The following is a 14,056-nucleotide window of genomic DNA, read 5'->3' as shown; positions in this document are numbered from 1 at the left end:
TTAAATTCTGGTTTCAGTCAGTCAGCTTGCATTTATTAAGTGCCTACTGTGTGCACTTGCCCAGGGTCACACAGCTACATGAGCACTGGGGATACAACAAAAGCAAAAACTTAGTCCCTACTCTCAAAGAGCTCATAGTCTAAATCAGAGATACAACATGCCAACAGCTTATGTACAAACATGATATATACAGGATAAATTGGGTGGTAGACTCAGAGGGAAGGCACTAACATTAAAGGTGGACTTAAGCAACTCGCTATGCTTTCCACCAGGGTTCTTCCAAACCTTTTGCGCCTTCCTCAAACCTCCCTTAGCTCTTCCCTACCCCCACTATCTTATCTGAGGTCCTCGCCTCATATTTTACAGAGAAAATTAAGGCCATTCTTCATGAGCTCCCTCTTCCTTATCTTCTGTCAGTCAGATGGTTTCTGTCAGTAGCCACTCCCTCACCCCTGTTTAACGTGAAGACAACAAAATTCTTACCAAAGCTAATCCCTCTACCTGTTCAAGCAATCCATTTCATCCCCTGTCTTCCAACAGATTTCCCCCACTATCATTTTTTTCCCAGTCTCTCCTGGTCTATTGGCTCATTCCCTACAAACATGTCCATGTCTCCCCTGTCCTGACAAAATGTTCACTTGATCCTTCTATTCTTAGTGCCCTATGTTTCTTTTGCCATTTGTGGCTAAATTCCTCAAAAAGACCATCTACAATAGATGCTTCTACTTTCTCTCCCCATGCTTTCTCCCTAACCCCATATAATTTGTCTTTCTGACCCTATTGTTCGACCAAAGTTGTTCTCTCCAAAGTTACCAGTGATCTCTTAGTTGCCAAATCCAATGGCCTTTTCTTAGTCTTCATTCTCCTCAACCTCTCTGCAGCTTTTGATACTTTTGATTGCTCTTTTCTCCTTGAGACTCTCTTCTCTCTAGGTTTTCAGGACACCCCTCTCCTCTGGTTCTTCTCCTACATATCTAACTGCTCCTTTGTTTCCTTTGCTGGGTCCTCTTCAGTGTCACGTTCTCTAGCCATACGTGTCTCTCAGGATTCTATCCTGGGCCTTCTTACTCTAGACTACTTAACTTGGCTATCGCCCAATTCCCATGAATTGAATTACCATCTCTATGCTGATGATTCTCAAATCTACTTATTCTCCTCCCGACCTCTCTGTTGACCTTCAATCTCACATGTCCAACTGCCTTTCAGACATCTCAAACTGGGTGTTGAATAGACATCTTAAACTCAACATGTGCAAACTAAACTCATTATCTTTCTCCCTAAACCCTCACCCACTACCCTCCCTATTGTAGATGGGAACGCCATCCTCCTAGTCCCTCATGCTGGCAACCCAGAAGCTACTTCACTGGATTCCTCACCATCTTCCAACCGCTCCCATGTAAGCTACTGCCAAGGCCTGTTAATTTCACCTTTGCAGCATCTTCATTGTGCCCCCTTCTCTGTTCTGACATTGCCATCCCTCCAGTACAGACCCTCATCACCTCATGTCTGGGTTATTGGAATAGCCTACTGGTGGGTCTGCCTGTGTCTAGTGTCTCTGCACTCCACTTCATCCTCTATTCAGCCACCAAAGTGATTTTCCTCATGCACATGTCTGATCTTGTCAGACACCTCCCACCCACCCACCCCACTCAGTACACTCCAGTGGCTCTCTATTGCCTCCAGCATCAACTACAAAATAGTCTGCTTAATCTTCAAAGCCTTTCATAATTTGGCCCCCTTCTACCTTTCTAGCATTCTTGCATCCAACTCTCTTACATGTAATTTTCTGTCCAGTGACCCTGGCCTCTTGGCTCTTTCATGAACAAAACACTCCCTCAGTTGGATTGAGGCATATTCTCTGGCTATTCCTCATGTCTAGAATACTCTGCATACTCACTTCTTTGGCTTCCTTTAAGTACCAAGTAAAATCCCATCATTGCCAGTAAATCTTTCCTAATCCCTCTTTTTTGTTTGTTTATTGGGGGGGGGGGGGGCCATGAGGGTTAAGTGACTTGCCCAGGGTCACACAGCTAGTAAGTGTCAAGTATCTGAGGCTGAACTTGAACTCAGGTACTCCTGAATCCAGAGCTGGTGCTTTATCCACTGTGCCACCTAGCTGTCCCACTAATCCCTCTTAATTCTAGTGCCTTCCCTGTTATTTACTATTATATAACTTGCTTGTTTCTGCCATTAGATTATAAGCTCCTTGAGGGCAGAGACTGTCTTTTGTCCCCAACAGTTAGCACAAGTGTACTTAATAAATGTTCATTGATTATTGATTAAATTTTCAGCCTTGGGATCTTTTTGCAGGGAGATGATTCATGGATTCTTTTGGGGTGAGGGCAGGGCAGTGAGGGTTAAATGACTTACCCAAGGTCACACAACTAGTGTCAAGTGTCTAAGGCCGGATTTGAACTCAGGTTCTCCTGAATCCACAGCTGGTGCTTTATCTACTGTGCCACCTAGCTGCCCTCGATTCTTACTATTGAAATTTCATTTTCTATGTTCAGAAGTTCTGGGCAGTTTACTTCTATTATTTCTTTCATTATATTATTAAGGCTTTTTGGTCCTGTCTTGTTCTTCTGGGAGACCTGAGATCAATCCTTAGGTTGTCTCTGTGCATCTAGTCTTCAAGATCAGTATGTTTTGCTTGTATTATAAGCATATTTTCCTTTATAGTTTTTTGGTTTTGGGGGGTATTTATTTTTTGCTTATCTTCTAGTTTGTTCTTCACTTCTGTGTATTTGCATTCTCAGTCTGTTCTCTCTCTTCTGTTAAGGCTTGTCATTGCAGATTCAAGTTTTTCTCTTCTACTCATGATTTTTGCTGTGTAGGACATAAATTCTCCTCTCTTATTTCTCATTTCTCTTTCAAACCACTCAGGAAAAACACGATATGTAGTTCCATGTTCTCAAATTCCATGAGGTCCTTTCATCCAGTGTTGAATCATTTTACTTTATTTTGCAGTATTTATTCATAGATTTCTGAACTCATTTATCAGATCTGAGAGGACCTATTTTTTTTTCTGTTGTTACTGTTTTTCCCTGTTGGTTTATCTGTTATGTTCAAAGTCTTAGAGATTTCTTCTTCCTAAAATCTTTGGTACTTTCAGCCTCCCACGCCTCCCCTTTTTCCCCCTTATTACTTCTTAACATCCCCATCCCACCCACCCCCTACACACTCCCATTCCCTCATTGTGGACTGGATCTCAAAGTGTCTCAGCTTCTTCCCATATTGGGCAATTCATGGTTCACCAGCTTAGTTCTCTGCCTCAACACTTTGACATTTTGGTGCTCAGAATTGGCCCAGGCTGCATGCCAGGCTCTTTCCCACAAGTTTGGTGGAGTGCTGCACAGCCTCCCACATGCACAGTGTCCTGTCTTGGTGACCTTTTTCACTCCTATTCCTCAGTTCTCTCTTCTGGCACACAGAAATTCAGTCTGTTTTCCCCCCCGGCAGTTCCGTGCTTTGAAGCACTGATGTTTCTTGGTTGCAGCCTCCAGCTGGCTTTTGCTCCTGAAGGGTTGTGGCCAAAACTGGCTGTTGAGCAGAGCAAATTTCCATGGTCTAGAACTGGCATCTCTACAGCACTGGAAAAAAGGAAGAGTGGCTGATGTGTAAGAGTGGGATTTGATGTAAGCCAGTGTCGTGTCCTTGTGTCTGTCTGCTAGGGTACCTTGATTACAGAGAGCTCAGGGTCAGTGCCCATTAGTTCCTGGGTTGGGGTTGGTTTTTTAACCTTCTTTTGAATTTGAGTGTCTTAGACCATGGAAACAGCTGAAGTTACTTTATCTCTGGTGCATAATTTCTGTTTTGGAGAGGTTTGAGAGTTTGTGCTTATCAGATGATCCAGTAGTCTTACTGATTGTCTAAGAAAGACTTCTTCCAGAAAGTGAGACTGGGACCATGGAAACCAGGAGGCAGAGAAGAGGGGAAATATTCGTAGCATGAGGGAGAGGCAGTGAAAGTGCCTGGAGAGGAACGTCTTGTGCCAGGAACAACAAGGAAGACAGTGTCATTGGATCACAGAGTACATCTAGTGGAGCAAAGTGGGGAGGGAAATAGGTAGCTTTAAAAGCCTTAGGATTTTATATTTGAACCTAGGGAGCTGCTGAAGTTGATTGAATAGGAGGGTGATGTGGTCAGACTTATGCTTTAGGAAGATCAATTTGATAGCTAAATGGAGAATGGATTGGCATGGGGAAAGACTTGAGCCAATGAGCCTGAACAGCAGGCTAGATAGCGCCTACACCAGAGTGGTGGCAATGTCAGAGGAGAGAAAGCAGCTTATCAAATAGATCTTATTCAGATAGAGAAGACAGGACTTGACAACTGATTTTATATGGGAAATGAGAAAGTAAGGAGTGGAAGATGACACCTAGATGGCAAGCTTAGGTGACTGAGTGGACTGATGGTGCCCTTAGCAGTAATAGGAAAGGAATGAAGAGGGGAAGGGTTGAGGATGGAGGGGGAAGGTAATGAGTTCAGTTTTAGACATGTTGAGCTTGAGGTGTCTATTATTCATTTGGAGATGTGTGACCAGAGGTCAGATGAGAAGCTAGACAAGTAGATTTGAAAGTAGTTGACCACTGAAACTATGGTCGTGAATGAAATAATCAGGTGAAATATTACAGGGGGAAAAGAGAAGGCTCTGGATAGGGCCCTGAGGGACCCGCACATTTAATGGGTTTGACTTAGATGAAGATCCACAAAACATACAGAGAAGCAGAGGTCAGATAGGTAAGAGGAAAACCAGGAGAGAGCAAGACCTGGAACACTTAGAGGAAAAGAGAATGTCAAGGAGATGAGAATGATGTACAGTGGCAAAGGCTGCAGAGAGGTCAAGAGGGATGAAGATTGAAAAAAGGCCACTAGATAAACAGATAATTATGGTAGTTAATAGGCCACAATAATGACAATTAAGAGATCATTAGTAATTTTGAAGAGAGCAGTCTCAAATGATGAAGTCAGAAGCCAGATTGTAAAGAATTAAGTAGGTGAGGGTGAGAGGAAAGGCAGTGGAAGACATCTGTAACAGGGAGTTTGGCCACAAAAAAGAGGAGCACTAAGGGACAACAGCTAACCAGAATGAGAGTTTTTTGAGGATGGGGAGAAATCGATGTGTTTTTAGGCAGTAGGGAAACAAATAATAGATAGGGGCACTCTGATGAAGAAAACAGGATAGAATGGGATCATGTATGCACATGGAGGGGTTTCCCTTGGCAAGGAGAAGGGTTGCCACTATGTGTAAGACAGGGCCAAAGGAGGAAATAGTAGTGGAAGGCATGAGTGCTGTGAGATGAGGAAGTTCTCAGCAAATAGTCTTAGTTTATCAATGAAATATGAGGCAAGATTCTCAACTGAAAGGGTAAGGTAAGGGTGAGCCAGGGGAAGTTTGAAAAGGTTTAGAGTGCTGTGGTGAGTGGAATAATTAATTGATTAGGGAAGTGTAAAAGGATTGCCTTGCTACAGTGAGGGCCCAGTTGAGATGATATAACATAGGGCAGCTAGGTGGCGCAGTGGATAAACACTGGCCCTGGATTCAGGGGGACCTGAGTTCAAATCCAGCCTCAGACACTTGACACTTACTAGCTGTGTGACCCTGGACAAGTCACTTAACCCTCATTGCCCTACCAAAAAAGAGAGAGAGAGAGATGATATAACCTAAATTTGCTTGGACTCTATGAGCTTGGATTTGTGATTTTCTCCTGGATTTTTTTCAGCATTATATGATTAGGATCAAAAGAGGATGATGGGAGGCAGCTAGGTGGCACAGTGGATAGAGTACCGGCCCTGGATTCAGGAGGACCTGGGTTCAAATCCTGTATCAGACACTTAACACTTACTAGCTGTGTGACCCTGAGCTAGTCACTTAACCCCAATTGCCCAGCCAAAAAAAAGAGGATGATGATATAATAAAACCAACTCTTAACTCCTTTGTTTGCCTTTCCTAGGAGAATATAGCAAGAATATTAATATTGCTTTTATTTAATTCTTTGACTCTATCATTGGAATGATATTTAGAATATCAGTCGTTTTAGATGGTCTAAAAATTTTGACTCTTTTTTTGCCAGCCAGACATAATCATTGCAGGAACTCAGGGAAGCTACACAGAATTGAGAGCTACTTTCTATTTGGTGGGTGAGGTGAGCAATGTCATGTCCATTTAATTCCCCGCTTAGTGGCCAGTTTGGTAGTGAGGAATTTCTCCATATTTAACTAATCTGGGCCTTGGACAGCATACACAGTCTGTTTGGGATCCTATTCAGAGCGTCTTCAATATGGTCGAATTTTCCAGAACTTGTACAGCGCCAACATAGCTTTCAAGAATTGGGGGTCGCCTCTGCCATAGTGAAGTATTTGAGTAGGACTTTAGTGTAGAGCAAGGTGATGTTTGTGTTTGTGTCTGTTCTCCTATACTAAATGGTCGCCTCCCCGAGGACACAATGTCTTCTGTACGCACTCCCCAAAGATGAACACGACGCACCGGCTTCAGCTTACATCAAGTATTAGACTTCTTCTCTTGGTAAGGTTAGGCATTAGCTGGTTGGTTGCTTTTCATTTTGTCTTTATGTTTCCCCTGACAGGGTACCTTGCACATTGAAAGCTGTTGCTAACAATATGTACCTTGATTATAATCGTGCACAAAATTGCTGTTTTAGCTTATGAGATTCGAAAAGTTAGAGACCCTTTTCAGTGTTGAGTACAGTTGTACGCACGGATAACAGAAATTCTTTTGTGTCGCTGTTTCCCCTAGTAAAGTATTTGGGATTGCTTGCTATGTCCAAGATCCTGAAAACTCACCCGAAGTCTGTTCAGTCCCATAAGGACCTCATTCTCCAGTGTTTGGATGATAAAGACGAATCTATTCGGCTTAGAGCATTAGATCTTCTGTACGGAATGGTAGGTGCCTCTTTTTCTCCCACTTTCTCCAATGCATTAACCCAGCAGCATTTTATAACTACCAAATTAACTGTTGATGTGTGGGTCCAACGTATGCTAGGTTTTTCCTGTCAGACATTTCCTATGTTCCATACATTCTTTGCTTTTGTTTTGTGAGTTTAATATTTTCAAGTAATTTGAAGAAAATCAAGAATTTTCCCCAAATTTCAAGTTAACCTCTGAAGAGTTGTCATTTTGAGGCATATTTTCTTACATAAAGAAGCTTTTAAATAAACCATATAATACAAAATACATTTATCCTTATTTGCCTGTTTTCAAAATGTTGAAAAATAATAGGAAAATATTGCATTTATTTTCATATAGTTGCTGTGTTGGTTTGTTGTGCAAAACCAATTTTTTTCTTTTTTCTTTTAATTTTTAAGAGATGGCTTACTGTGTAGGGAAAGGAGAAGGGATATTCAGAAACAAATGTGATATTAAATAAAGGATGTACTGATAAAAATATGATTTTTTAAACCCATAATTCAAAGGTTTTTCTGTCATAAGTTTTATATCTTTTTCTCATTAAACATAATCATTCTGTTAAAGCACAACTCAGTATAAAAGTTGGCTTCACATGGTAAATCTTCCCTATATCTGAGTGGGCATTGAAAATAATTTAAACTTTAACTCAGCCAGGGTTCTCAGGGTATCCAAATACTGAATATGTTCTTATAACCAGAAGTCCTAGACGTTGATGCGTTCTTTTTCCACAGGTATCAAAGAAGAACTTAATGGAGATTGTGAAGAAACTGATGATTCATGTGGACAAAGCAGAAGGGACAACATACAGGGATGAGCTGCTGACCAAAATCATCGACATATGTAGTCAGGCCAACTACCAGTATATCACCAACTTCGAATGGTCAGTTTCCTGATTTTTCTTATTTGGACTTTTGAAAAACTTCTCATGTCTTGTTGGAGAACTTAGACTCGGTGGTCCCCTCTGCCTCCATAGGTACATAAGCATTCTGGTAGAGCTTACCCGCTTGGAAGGAACCCGGCATGGTCACCTCATTGCTGCCCAGATGCTGGATGTCGCCATCCGAGTCAAAGCCATTCGGAAATTTGCCGTTTCTCAAATGGCCATGCTTTTGGACAATGCTCACTTGATAGCCAGTAACACCCAAAGGAATGGAATCTGTGAGGTGCTTTATGCTGCGGCCTGGATCTGCGGAGAATTCTCTGAGTAAGTCTGTTACTTAAAAGGGAAGTTGTGTTATGACGGGAATTATTCACTTCTGGTTTCTAATCCCAGCTTTGTTTCTAACTCTTGGTGAGTTTTCTTCCTCAGACCAAGTGGAGAGTTCCAAATTGGCACCTTGTTTTAAAGGGCCATACCCCTTTTTCTCACATCTACTGTTAGTGCCCCTTCCTATGTATTCTCTCTTGGTAACTTATCAGCTTCTAGGAGCTTGTGACTCTAGATCCATAGATCTTGCCTAAGGCCTGTCCCATACACTTCAGTCCAAATGCTTATTGGAGATTTCCAGTTCAATAGACATCATAGAGATCATAAATTCAGTTTGTCTAAAACTAATTCATTATCTTTCCTTCTAAACCCTTCTCTCTTCCAAATTTCCCTATTTCTGTTGAAGGCACCACCATCCTTCCAGTGTTTCAGGTTTGTAATCACCATGTTATCCTGTGCTCGTCCTTCTCCTTCACCCTACAGTTCCTCAGTTGTCAGATATTGCTGCTACTACCTTCCTCACATCTCTTACATCTGACCCCTTTTTCCTTTACATAGCTACCACTTTAGTTCAGTCTCCTCCCCCCCCATCCCAGATTATTATACCAGCTTTCTAAATTGTTCTCCCTACCCACTTTAGTCCCTCCTACACATTGCTGCCAAAATAATTTTCCTTAAGTACAGAGCTAATCGTGTAAGTCCCCTACTCAGTTAACTCCACTGCCTTCATACTGCCTCTAGCATCATACATAAGCTCCTTTGTTTAGCTTTTAAAGCTCTGCACAACTTGGAATCAACCTATTTTTCCACCCTTTCCACTTTACTCCTTCTCCCAAACTCTGTAGTCCAGGCAAACTGACCTTCTATCTGTTCTTTACATATGATACTCAATGTCCTTTCCCCATGCCTTTGAACTTTGATTTTTCTTCCTCCTTGTAGAGTCTCTTCTTTAAAATGCAAGTCAGGTACCATCTTATGCATGCAGCTTTTACTGATTCCTTCAACTGCTAGTTCCCTCTCTCTCAAACTAGTTTTTATTTGTATTTATTAACTTTATATTTTTTAGATATAAATACATGTACTATATATATATATATATATATATATATATATATATATGTGATATATATATATCACATATATTTATATATCTTTGTCCCCACTCCCTTAGAAGGTAAGCTCCTTTTGAGTAGGGATTGTTTTATTCTTTGTACTTATAACCACAGAAGTTAGCACAGTGCCTGACACACAGTAGCAACTCCTGTTGATTGATTGACACCTTGTGATGGGAAGATGACTCGTTTCTGGAAGCTGGTGCCTCATGAAGCAGAAATTCTGGCTGGTCCCCCCAATCAGGAGAGATTTTGGTTAGGGTCTCATTCACAAATTTTGTCATCTAAAGACCAGCCTGACTTGAATATAGAGAGGGCTCATCATGACATGGAGACCACTGTGATTTTTTTTTCACCTATAAAGATTGTCTTGGTGAAAAGAGGACCTCCACCAATGAAAGTACGAGTTGTTGAAGTGCCCAGGCCAATGCAATTAGAGTATCATAGATAAAGAAAGCCAGATTTCCTACAAGAGTGGAATTTTAATCACAGACTTTTTCTTTTTTTGTCATTTCAGACACCTTCAGGAGCCTCATCAGACTCTAGAAGCCATGCTAAGACCTAAAGTCACAACTTTACCTGGTCACATCCAAGCAGTATATGTTCAGAATATGGTAAAGTTATATGCATCCATTCTGCAGCAGAAGGAGCAGAGTGAGGAAAAGGAAGCAGCCCAGGAGATCACCCAGCTGATGATTGACCGGCTTCCTCAGTTTGTGCAGAGTGCTGATCTGGAAGTTCAAGAGAGGGTAATGGGACCAGAACTTCTCTTTCTCTTTTCCTCCCTTTGCATTTCATGTTAAACTACAAAACTGAATACCTATTCATTTTCAAATATTTGCCCTTTAAAGAATTTTCTGCATACCATGTAATATATGGTCTATAATAGCCTTTTCACTGTTCTGTTTTGCCTTCAATTTTCTGTTCATCCATTCTTGCATTTGTGTGTGGTTTTTTATAATTTAGGTATAAATGTCTTCAAAGTTCCAGTACTGCTTTCACTTTGCCTACATTCATGTATTTCCACCTCTCTTTATATTTCTTTTTATAATTTTTATTATCATGATAATATTCCATTGAAGAACAGCATAGTTAGTGGATAGAGGTCCATCCTTCATGCCAGGAAGGAATACATCCTGGCTGTGTTACCCTGGGCAGGTCACCTAACCCCTCAGTGAAATCTCTGAGACTTGGATCTGCTGAGAAGATGCCTGCCTTCGTTACTAAGAGGGAGTTTTCTCTTCCAGCAGCTCTTCATACCAGTGAGTCTCTGTCTCTGTAATATCCAGTTTGATTGATTTGCTTTTACATCTATTTATCAAGTAGTGGACATTTAGTTCCCATTTCTTGCAGTTACAAATAATGCTGCTATACTGAATTAGATCTCCATATAAATACATTTAACAGACCTCTTTTTTTACTCTTGGGATATGTTCTCAATAATGACAGGAACTGTGGATTAGTAGATAGAGAATTAGCTTTGGTGTCAGAAGTCCCAGAGTTTGATTCCCATTTCTGACACATTCTGTGACCCTTGGGCACTTAAGGTCTCATCGTCTCAGGCACCTTTGAAGTTCCATAGCAATTGTAGAGCTGCTTTGGGAGAGGGAATTTCCTCACTGGAAGCTCCCTATCCTGAGGAAATCACAGGTCTAGACAAAACAAAACAAAACATTTTCAATTATAAGATTATGGTCAAAGAGTATAGTTATTTTGATGACATAGAAGAGAACTGATCATAAAATCTGGAGCTGGAAGGGCTAGTAGAGATCATTCATATAGAACCCTGTAGGTTTGTTTTTGTTTGTTTAAAATTAAGCAGGCTTAGGGGGCGGCTAGATGGCGCAGTGGATAGAGCACCCGTCCTGGAGTCAGGAGTACCTGAGTTCAAATCTGGCCTCAGACACTTGACACCAACTGGCTGTGTGACCCTGGGCAAGTTGCTTAACCCCCATTCCCCCACCAAAAAAAAAAAAAATTAAGCAGGCTTCACCAAGGTCACACAGACCCTGAGCAGCCATGCTAGGACCCCAGCGCAGCCCCTGTGATTCTAAAGCCCAAGCTCTTTCCCATAATACTGTGCATTTGTGTCCAACAACATTAAACCAGTTTTCAGTTTCACTATTAATATATTAATGTAAGCCCTCTTGATGTAATGGGAGACCAGCTGACTGAATTTTAATCCTTTGCCTTTCTCCTAATTCTAATTCAGGATTCTGATCATTTTCTGAGACCAAATTTGAAGCTCTACACTTAAGAGCTGCAATTTTCATGGGAAGTTTAAAATCTTTTTTTAGTGGAAAAGCTTTTGTTTAAACATTTTTTAAACTTTGGTTTTCCTTTTAATGATACATTGGATTTGTATAGGGATACTTACCTTTTCTCTTTTTAAAAAATTTTATCCTCTGAATATGGTGTTATTTTTATTGAGAACATAGGACTCTGCTTCTCTCCTCTACTACACAGATACCTTAGGGCAAGGACTGTATGGGGTATGAGATCCCCAGTATAAGGTAATAGATATGGGATGTGGTCTTCCTACTGGTCTCTCTCTTTTGCTTGGAGATAAAGATCAATGTCTTTCGCATATTCCTTGGAGGCCATAAAATATAACTACCTAATTACTATAACCTTACTAATTATCACACCAGGAAATGAGTTTGACTAAATAATCATTAAACATTTTGATGTTCTGTGTAGCCCACAATGTCCTTCAATAGCCCCTCCAGTCCTTGCTGCATCCCTTTTTTCCCCCCCATAAAAGCATTTTATTATTTTCCAGTTACATGTGGAGATAGTTTTCCACATTTGTTTTTATAGGATTTCTAGTTTCAAATTTTTCTCCCCTCCCCAAGACAGCAAGCAATCTGATATAGGTTATATATGTACAATCACATTAAACATATTTCTGCATTAGTCGTGCTGTGAAAGAAGAATCAGAGCAAAATGGAAAAACCTCAAAAAAGAAAAACAAAAAAAGTAGAAATAGGATGGTTCAATCTGAATCTAGATTCTACAGTTCTTTTTTTCTGAATTTGGACAGCATTTTCCATCATGAGTCCTTGAAACTATCTTGGATCATTATATGGCTGAGAAAAGTCAGGTCTATCACAGTTGATCAACACACCATGTTGATATTGTGTACAATGTTCTCCTTGTTCTACTCATTTCATTCAGCATCAGTTCATTTAAGTCCTTCCAAGTTTCTCTGAAATCCATTTGCTTATCATTTCTTACAGCATAATTGTATTCCATTTCATTCATATACTACAACTTGTTCAGCCATCCCCCAGTTGATGGGCATTCCCTCAGTTTCCAATTCCTTGTCACCACAAAAAGAGCAGTTATAAATATTTTTGTACATGTGGGTCCCTTCCCTTTTTTACGATCTCTTTGGGAAAAAGACTTAATAGTGGTATTGCTGGGTCTAAGGGCATGCACAGCCCCATAGTCCTTTGGGCATAGTTCCAAATTGCTCTCTACCAACAATTCATTAGTGTTCCAATTTTTCCACAGCTTCTCCAACATTTATTATTTTCTGTTTTTGTCATATTAGCCAATCTGATAGGTGTGAGGTGGTACCTCAGAGTTGTTTTAATGTGCATTTCTCTGATCAATAGTGATTTAGAGCATTTTTTCATATGGCAATAGGTAGCTTTGACTTCATCAGAAAACTGCCTATTCATATCCTTTGACCATTTCTCAATTGGGGAATGACTTGGATTCTTATAAATTTGATTTAGTTCCCTATATATTTTAGAAATGAGGCCTTTCTCAGAAATACTGGCTATAAAAATTGTTTCCTAGCTTTCTGCCTCCCTTCTAATTTTGGGTGCATTGCTTCTGTTTGTACAAAAACTCTTTAATTTAATGTAATCAAAATTATCCATTTTGCATTTCATAATATTCTCTATCTCTTGTTTGGTCATAAACTGTTCTCCTTTCCAAAGGTCTGAGAGGTAAACTATTCCTTCCTCTCCTAATTTGCCTATGGTATCACCTTTTATGTCTAAATCATGTACCCTTTTTGACCTTATTTTAGTATAAGGTGTAAGATGTTGATCTAGCTGCATCTGTTTCTTGATACCATTATATTTGGCAGATTTCTTCAGTCATCAGATACAGCTCCACAGCCCATGTGATGAGAGTGGTAAGCTCATTCAGGGATGGCCTTGTCCATCAAAGTGTTGACAGCACCAAACCCTTCAGGCCATCCCTTACCAAAGGGGCCATCTACTTTCTTTTGGTCGTTTGTGGTCACAAGTCCTTCCACAGCCCTTAGTTGCCATAGACCAGAGCTTCTTAAACTTCTTCCACTCGGGACCCCTTTTCACCTGAGAAATTTTTACACAACCCCAGGTACATAGGTATATAAAATAGGTATAAATAACCTTTTACTGTTGCAAAAATTTTCACATTCCCTATATTCAGTTATGCAACTCACAGTTTAAGAAGCTAGTCCATAGATGACCTTGGCTGTTGGCTTAGCAGTTGGTAGCACAGGAGATGTAATTGACAATCTTAAGAGCAATGACATATTTCTTGTGGTACATTCCCATCACAAGGTTGATGAACAACAACAAGGTGATGATCTTTTGGGGATTCCCAGACGTTTCCACAGTAGAGAAAATCTTATGAACTCTCTAGCATCCTTGCCCTCAGTGTCACCAGCTTTCCTTTCTCACCATCGTAGCACAGTGCCCAAGGACTTACCATGAGTAGATCCACACTAAAATGTAACAGACATAGAGTTGAAGTCAGTGAAGGGTTCATTGATGGCCCTGGTGTCCACTATGCCTGAGGTGAATGA

The 14,056-nt window shown here is 40.5% G+C and overlaps 1 protein-coding gene across 2 annotated transcripts in view; it reads left to right on the top strand.

Moving 5' to 3' along the window:
* Positions 1-14,056, top strand: part of AP3D1 (adaptor related protein complex 3 subunit delta 1) — a 154,844-nt gene that overhangs the window by 85,160 nt on the left and 55,628 nt on the right. For both annotated transcript variants that reach the window (XM_044003260.1, XM_044003266.1), the window contains exons 12-15: positions 6,758-6,903; positions 7,659-7,807; positions 7,901-8,131; positions 9,764-9,995. In XM_044003260.1, the coding sequence (XP_043859195.1) occupies positions 6,758-6,903; positions 7,659-7,807; positions 7,901-8,131; positions 9,764-9,995 (758 nt within the window). The remainder of the gene's footprint in view (positions 1-6,757; positions 6,904-7,658; positions 7,808-7,900; positions 8,132-9,763; positions 9,996-14,056) is intronic.

The sequence above is a fragment of the Dromiciops gliroides genome, chromosome 1 (genome assembly GCF_019393635.1).
Source record: "Dromiciops gliroides isolate mDroGli1 chromosome 1, mDroGli1.pri, whole genome shotgun sequence".
NCBI classification, from domain to species: Eukaryota; Metazoa; Chordata; class Mammalia; order Microbiotheria; family Microbiotheriidae; genus Dromiciops; species Dromiciops gliroides.
This window is presented reverse-complemented; position numbering and strand designations above follow the sequence as displayed.